This window comes from Asparagus officinalis, chromosome 5 (assembly GCF_001876935.1).
Source record: "Asparagus officinalis chromosome 5, Aspof.V1, whole genome shotgun sequence".
Taxonomy (NCBI): Eukaryota; Viridiplantae; Streptophyta; class Magnoliopsida; order Asparagales; family Asparagaceae; genus Asparagus; species Asparagus officinalis.
The window spans coordinates 87742572-87751183 of NC_033798.1; the positions used below are offsets into that span (position 1 = coordinate 87742572).

General features: G+C 35.8%; 1 protein-coding gene across 1 annotated transcript; it reads right to left on the reverse strand.

Moving 5' to 3' along the window:
* On the reverse strand, positions 205-6799 carry LOC109840066 (methyltransferase-like protein 5). Its single transcript, XM_020408563.1, has 9 exons — positions 6681-6799; positions 6347-6403; positions 5365-5462; positions 5047-5116; positions 4080-4128; positions 2555-2643; positions 2435-2482; positions 833-892; positions 205-649 (listed from the first exon to the last, which is right to left on the reverse strand). The coding sequence occupies exons 1-9, from the start codon at positions 6738-6740 to the stop codon at positions 545-547; spliced, it is 636 nt and encodes a 211-aa protein (XP_020264152.1). The 5' UTR covers positions 6741-6799; the 3' UTR covers positions 205-544.

The following is an 8612-nucleotide window of genomic DNA, read 5'->3' on the forward strand; positions in this document are numbered from 1 at the left end:
AGACGGTCAAATTAAAATAAACCAGAGCAATTTATTTGTTATATAACATTATGCGACAATACATTAATTAGTACGTACTGCTCTCGTCTGATGCGGAAATTTTAGCCCATGACCCCAACATAAAGTGCTGCTCTTTCGTTGCTGTTATCCACGCTGCTGTTGCTTTCTTCCTAGGATAAATTTTCAACGTTAGAGAGAGTAGAATAATCAATAATGTACGTACGAAACGCTACATCTTCAAATACGTTACGCTACATGGAATCTTGGATGTGCAATATTTAGACAACAACTATCTAAGCTTTGACTACGAGAATCGTCTAAGCTTTTGCCCGAAAGCAACTATCTAAACTGAAATAACTGCGGGCAAAAAGAAAAGATAAATAGCGTATACACAAATCATTTCCGATGTACAACTGCTCCAAGTTTGGATCCTAGAGTCCCTACGCTAGTGCAGGACCACGATAAACAAACATCAGATATATTTCAATTGATCGAGGAGCAAATGCAGATGGTCCTTCCAACTGGTTCTCTCTGTTTCTCCAATTCAACTTTTCTTCGCCGGCCCTGGAACAAATCGCCAGAGATCCACTGCTATGTCTACCTCTTTCTTCCTGTGGAACTTGTACATCTGCGGCACATCGTACCTAAGCTACAAAGCCCAGAAGGAAATATATTTGATAAGCAAATTTTCAAAATAACATGGTAATTGGCATATAACCGTGGTCAGGCCAAGTAATTGATAAAAACCAATGACCTTCAAAGTTGAGTTGTAGGTAGAATGTATGTAAGAACGCAAAAATAAAGTATGGTATGTGCATGTTCTGCATTATACCTCACACAATACTTCTGCACTACTGGCACCAAAGGACCGCAACGCTGCTCTTTTAATGTGCTGTGTATTACACGAGTTAGCGCATTAGATAAATGCTAGAGCTACATCTAGTAACTAGGATCAATAGACTTATGCGAATGATTACAATAATAGTGTGGAAAGTGAAGAAAAAACGGTTTTAGCAAAAAGCGTGCTTAATAGCATGAACAATGAATAAAACATTTTTGACATTTTTATCCAATATGATACGTGGTTGATCCCTTTTCACCATCTTCCTATTAGGGATTAGACACCAGAATGCATAAATACTCCTCTTATTTTGTTATCTTTTAAAAGATCAAAGCCTCTACCTTATGCAAAGAGAGGAACATTGACTAGATACTGGGAGTAGAAGCCAATACGCTGAGTCAAACGCACCAAACTCCCTAAGTTCTATATATGCTACATAGCAAGAATAACTTTCGTGACAATCCAAAGAAAAAAATGACAATTAATATTCACAAAATAAAATACTATGAAGCTGGCCCAAAATCTTCCTGCCTGATGTAGAGAAAAATCTCACAGGACAAGCATTGTTGAAGGTTTAGACACTGCTTAAAATGGAAGATGTGTTGTATTGGTGTCCTCGCAAATGAAATGATTACTGATTACAATATATGAAAAACTTCAGAATATGACAAAACATTGAACTAGATTGAATAGCATAGGAACATGGTTTACAAAGTAGAAAACATTAGGCCGCACATTTCAAAACAGAAATGCTGAAGATCGTCATTTATAAGTACATATACCACCTTGAGACTACTTGGGAGTCTAATCTCTTTGTACTGTAGTGAAAAGCAATCAAGTTCCAGGCTTTTTCTCTTATAGCCCAGGATATATACAAGTAAAGCTACAGGAATTGACACGGTTGAAATAATTGGAAGTGGAATCTACTGAAGTTACAGTCAGAGACTCAGAGGTCCAGAAAACACAGGAATTTGTGCATAATATTAGGAAGCTTGAGTGCCAAATTTATCACACCATTTTTAACAGTAACAATCTGCATTTTAGCTAATATTTCATCTTGAAACAATTACTCCCAACTATTGTAAAGTTTATATCTCAAACCCAAGAGATCATTGACTTTCCAATCATCAACTTGTACATGCAATTGGAAGCTATTTCCAGGCTGAGACTTAAAACTGAAATTATTTGAAATTTCTGCAAATGTCACTCCACTAGTACCAGTTCAGGAAGTAGAATGTGCTACAGTCTAGGACCATGGTCCACTGCATGGTTTACATTCACATGCCATTTCCACCAGACAAACTCATGCTTTCAGCACATCACGTACTGGGTTTTGGTGGGGGATATACGAGATCTGTGTGTGCACACGCGCGAGCATGCAAGAACGGATAAGTACATTTGTCCCACTCTTGTGACTTGTGTATGTTAGTATATATATGAAATACAAAACAAATTTAAAAAAAATAAACAGAAGCCATGCAATGTACGTTAAGTTTATATACGACATGCTAAACCAGTTAAATCAAAGCAGAAATTACAGAAATCATATGTTTAATTGCATATGCTTGATAAGTTGCAATTTAAATAACTCACATCCCTGGTAGTAGTCTTGTGCAAAGAATAGACTGCTTGGGATGCAACCTGGTGACAATTTGACATGATTAAGAAACTGATGCTAGTTCAATATATGTGGGAACTAAAATCAATTCAAACCTTCAGAGCCATAGAAAGGAACTCCATGTCAGATCCTTTCTTTCTAGTCCCAAAGGGAGGATTCATCACAATAGTGTCAACAAACAGACCTGTACATTATTTACCAAAAGAAAAGACCTTCAGCTTAACAAATACAGTAAGGAAATTACCAAAATGAATTTCTCAATACATTTAGCTGTGTTATGGTACTTAACAATCACATGAAACAGTATAATTGTTTGTTAATTTTTCTTCTCAGTAACATAAATGCATTACTAGTGTTGAAGTGATTACAATAACTATAAAAATGATGTTTCTCCTATTGATTATACCATAAGGGAGATGTATTGAGAAGGTTCAGACATCTAACAGAGTCCAAAAGGTTCACCGGATAAGGGAAAATGAAGAATTATGGAGTAATAGACGAGGTAAATCTAATCAACTTGGATGTTGGAAATTATGAAGAATAAGAATGGCTAGTTGTACTGAGGAGACACCCAGATAGTTATTAACAAAGTTGAATGCAAGAAAAGGAATAGCACCCTAAAGTTATCATAGACCAACATCACATGATGTATAGAGGCTATAGTTAAAGGCACCAAAGTCTATAGTGTTAAGCCTTTGCATGGGACCACTTTGACTGCAAGACTTCATGTATTTAATATAGCACAATATCACTGTAAACAATATTTATCCCAATGACACATATCAACAATAACCCACAGATAGTCCATAGTAATGCATAGCCTCAGTCATTACAGATAATAGTATAAACTAGATGTATCTGCATATGGTTTTGATACTGTTGAATTTTTCAAATGTATAAGCAGGAAATTTTTACATAGCAAAAAATAACACTTTAAATAGCCATTGAAGGTATGAAACTTAAGATAGCCACTGCTGGAGATCATAAAATGGGTGAATGGTTAGGCGTAGGAAATATAGGGGCACTGGAGACAGAATACATAATGGGAGAAAGGGAAAACAAAATAACATGTACAAAGCCCGAGAGGTGAATACAGCCATGTGTTTAGATGAGGAAGAAGGAATAGGACGAGAAGGTGGTCATGGCAAGGATTAAAAATTATGGACTCACTCACAAGATCTAATATTGCCTTTATTCTTCCAGCCAACCAACAATATGAAGTAAAATAGTAAGAGATGGAATGATAAAGAAATGACCAAGGAAACAAATAGAACGACCATGTCCAGGACTACTGGCCCTAAGGCATAGCTTCCGGAACAATGAGGTCCTAGAGGTGGTTCTTCACCTGTATTTTTTAGCCCTACTATACATATATAGCCAGGTTCATATTTTGCAATGAAGAACAAACAATACGGCTTCAAATGGATGCATGAGTTTCTTCCTTTAACTACCCCAATTTTAACAACATCCAGTTTTCTCAGCAAGTTTAACCTTTCTCATTGGTTGAAAGGAAGAGACAAAAAATAACTCGGAAATAATTTCCTATCTGGATTGCCAAATTACTCTAGAATAAGGTATTATCTCAGAACGACAGCCAAGAATTTCTTGAACCAACATTACCTCTCCATTCAATATCCTTGATGTCACACTGAATGAGATCAATGTCCACCTGCATTAAAAATGTTGTACACAATTTTTTTGTGAAACTCGTCTTCAAAATTTTCTAGATAATAAATAATATTAGATTATTGAATACAAATTTTCATATATGCTGGTGTGAACCACATAGGTAGCTAAACTTCATTTTCTAACTGTCGCAAAAGTCACTTTGCCAAGTTGATGTGAAACATAATATTTCTAAATATCAAAGAGAAAGGCTATAAACAACTTGTGCTTGTCTGCCAAACAAGGCCCTCTGCTGAAGCAGGATGAAATGCAGACAGAATGATTGGCTTTTACACTGCTTTGCTGCACCCGAACTGGTGTGCAAACCTAGTGTCTCACAGGGAGCTACCCAAGAAAAATTGTAGACGTATTTGTAAATGGTTCTTCACTAGAAACCACAGAATCCAAACAGATTACTGATCGAGGCCCAAGGATAAATAATATTTATAATCTAATGTAATAGAAAATGCTAGGCGGCCTAGGCATTGGACCTAACGCTTAGAACCTAGGCAAGGCCTAGGCAGTTTACCTATTTTTTTCTTTTTTTAATTACAATAATTGATAGTAAATGCCAATGTTATAAGCTCCAAATGGATGCCTAGGCAGATTTCTTTCTTCGTTTAAGTGATGGCATAGAGGAGGTGTTCATAGTTAGAGGCTGGAAGAGTTTGGAGGAGGTTGGAGGACGTGTAGATTGCAATGGAGGAAATCACGATCAACACCTAAAGGGTACAATCCACGTAAGCAGACCACACTCCTCCGCACTCCCAAAACATAGGTAGGCAGCCTAGGTACCATCTAAGCACTACGTGCTAAGCGGGTGGCCTAGGTACAACCTAGGCCTAGGCATACACCGAGGTGGGCTAGGTGAAGCTTTTTATAACATTGATTATAATCAAACGCAAGATATGTGAAAAAATACCTCCAGATTTTCTGCATTTAGTGAAGCAATTTCAAGAGATTGTGGATCGACGTCGACGCCAATTACATGACTGCACATGCCAGATACAAGAGAAGCATAAAAATTCATTCACAAGATGTAAACAATAGAGGCAGCTAAAAACATCAAACTTTAATACTCAGTTAAGTGTCAAAATGATTAAAAAAAGAAGTCACTAGATAAGCAGCTGAATCATATTGATAGATGATAATGCAGCATATATTTTGTAATATCAAACAATCAGACATAAAAAAAAGGAAGGGGGTTCATGTTCCCACAGAAAGATGAGAAAGTACTCACTCTGCACCCAAGAGAGCACTGGCTACACCTAATGTACCACAGCCACAACCAAAGTCTGCTACTACCTTGCTACTTATGTCCCCAAATGTATTTTCAGCCTGACAATGTTATGGAATAACAATGGATACATATCCATTCAGTAATCAGCACTGCATACATTTTCCATGATCAGCATCCATGACACACTCATCATTAATCTCACAACCATATGCATATATACAAAAAACACATAAAATAAGCAATCCGGTAAAATAAATAATGGAAAAACATCAAAAATGCTTTCTCCTTCATTTCTTTCAACGCTCAATATGTATTTTTGGAATATATTAATAGCATTGCTGACAGGTATCAATGATAAAATGCACAAGGCAATCACTGTACAACAGAGAACAAGCTATACAAAGAAAGAACAAAGTTCAAAGCAACAAAAAACTGTTCATAAGCTTTTGGAGAGAGAAATAAATATGGAAAAGAGAAGTCCCTTTGCTGGTAAATGGTGTCTAAATTGACCACAAGATACCTTCATAAACGAACAAATTGACCATTGTATCAACCAAATAACACAGCATCTAAGAGCTAGCGTCGCATAAACGGTGAAATTAATATAAAATAAACTTACAGCCATTTCTGAGTTCAACTATTTAACTACTGTGCACCTTTTTTCACATAAAAGCTATTTCTGGTTCGTCCATGACTCCACCTATTGATAATTTTCATATTTCAATGCATAAAGGAGAGCCCCTCCATTATTCTCACAAAACAAGCCAAATTGCATAGCTTCAAAACAGAAAAAGATTCCAGTGCACAAGCGGGTCATGCCCAATATTTATATTTTGCGGCTAAGCAAAATTCGCATGGACATCACGAGTCTGATAGAATTACTTTGGAAAAAATTATCGGTGGCCAACAAGAAGCATCAAATGCAAACTTCATGAAGCAGCTCGGATAATAAATATTTGTAAACATAGCACTGAGAAAATACCGTAAAAATCACTCTTGAGGCGATGTGCGGTCGAGTTGGGTACTGCTCCAGCTCGATCTGCTCATGGTTTTGACAAAATAACGAGGCTAAACGTTATCATTAAAGGCGCATAAAAGGGCGAATTTCTCAATCAGAAGAAGTGCACACAAAGTCGAGCTTTAGGTTTTTTTTTCCCAAACAAACCAATTGGGCCGGCGTAAAGGAGCAAAAAGGTAAAGTTTGCCCAAATGAGGAACTACTGCTACTGGACGAACAAAAATAGAAATAAAAAAGGAAAAGGAAAAGATTGATGAATCTATGCAAGAATAAATAAAGTGGGGAAAAGGGATCGAACCTTTGGAGTGGGGAACTGTTCGAGATCTCCGAGAAGACCCTCGAGCTGCTTGAGCTTCATGATGGGACGCCTAGCTTTTCCTTCTCTTTTTTTCGCTCCTTTTCTACTACTTCTGTCAATTAAATTAAAAAAGGGGATTTTAATAATGGGGACTTGAACCCTAGTCTTTGTAGTATTGAGAATTCTCCGATAGCGCATCCAAGGCCTAGGCCCAGGACCAGGCTCACACTTGGGCCTGGTTGGGTTGGGCTGCAGCAGAAGTGGAGAAAAGAGAAACCTATCATGTAATTTTCACGAGGGGTGTGCATGACACATTTAAAACTTTTGCGTAATAAACAAAAAATTGTTAACATTTTATTGATGCCAATATAAATAGGTATAAAAAAACAGCTTCTTCATTTCTTGATTTTCATAGAAATAAAAACTGCATAAAAAAGATGAACCTGCAATCAAGATGGAGAAGAGATGCTCTGTGTCTGCAAGGTGGAGAATGAAGAATTGAGTTAGGATCTCTGTTATTATCCTTTGCCGATGGATATTCGGAGAGAATGATTGGTTTTTTTTACTTATCTTTATTTTTTTTTTAGAGGAGGAACGAAAATTTAGAAAGAAATGGGAGGTTTGAGAACTTATTATTTGACACTACATAACGTAGGAGCTCTAGCGAGAATATGAAGGTAGTTTTGTTATTTGTTTTTGCCTTCCATTTTTACCCTTGTGAGGAGTTTTAAAGCATTTGTAAGCATTGAGGAGATTGCTTGAATTTTTTAAATTCTTGACGCGCATAGGGGTACAATAAAAAGTCCAAATTTTCTTAAACAATAGTAATAGGTTTTATTATAATTATTTTTTAATACTAAAGACAATATTGTATTTTCAAGTCCGCAATGTGAAAACTCCTTAGAACCAACTAAGATAAAAGATAATCGTTATGAAACCATCTTCAAATTTGCATGTTTATTAGGAAATTTCTGAACATCATCTTTTGATTACAAAACTCCATGATGTTAAAAAGGCTGCTACGATCCTATTAAAATGGCATGTGCGAGTCACATGCATTTATATATTCCAAAATCATCCTATTTTTCTTACTCATAACATAACTCTCTCTTCCTCTCGTTGCTTTGTAATCGCGTCACACATAGCCAGAACTGATTTGTTCTTGCTTTCAATACCCAATTATTGAATGATCACAACAAGAATTGGCTAGAATATCACCCTTTGATATTAAAGGTTAGTTTAAGTTAATAGGTGCAATTTCCAGGTTAGTTTTGGTCAGCGTCACTTCAAGATTATTAGTTCCGGTTTCGTGTTTCAAAGCAATGCAATAATAATTGAAACTATACCAAGCAGCTAATTGAACAACAAAGGTGATCATTCCATTTGAAAAGAAACTGCAAGATAAAGGAAAATCGCTTTTTTTTTAACAAATGGTAAGAACTCGAAGAAGGAAATAATGTTAAGAGGAAGAAGAGGAGGGTAATTTTTGGAATATACAAGTGTATGTGACTTGTACATATCATTTTAAATATATTTTAACAGTTTTTTTTTAACTGCAAGAGGTGTTGTAATTAAATTATAACGTTTAGAGATTTTCCTAATAAGCAAACTTGAAGAGGGTTTCATAATAAATTTATTACCCGTAGATAATAAAAACTTTTTAATTGAAACATGAAGCAGATAAATAAAATGCATGTGAATAATGTAAGTCATCGAACAATGGAAACAATAAGTTTGATTTATGATTAATTCCAATTAAAACAAATGAAAACATTTAGAATTAAGATATTTAGAAAATAGAGGTAACATGTAAAAGCGTTATTTCTGTACTGTTCTCAATTTCAGTATTACAAAATAATCACTTTTTATAAACAAATTGGGGAAATTGCTTGTAGCAAGCAATTTGTAAAAAGTTAAGCACTCTCCACCCCT

What these genes read in the sequence shown, in the direction of transcription:
- LOC109840066 (XM_020408563.1), bottom strand. Translation starts at nt 6,740, where the DNA reads ATGAAGCTCAAGCAGCTCGAGGGTCTTCTCGGAGATCTCGAACAGTTC. An exon ending in AGTGCTCTCTTGGGTGCAGA is followed by an intron (nt 5,117 to 5,364) that starts GTGAGTACTTTC and finishes TGGCATGTGCAG; the next exon opens with TCATGTAATTGGCGTCGACG. An exon ending in TAAATGCAGAAAATCTGGAG is followed by an intron (nt 4,129 to 5,046) that starts GTATTTTTTCAC and finishes TTTTTAATGCAG; the next exon opens with GTGGACATTGATCTCATTCA.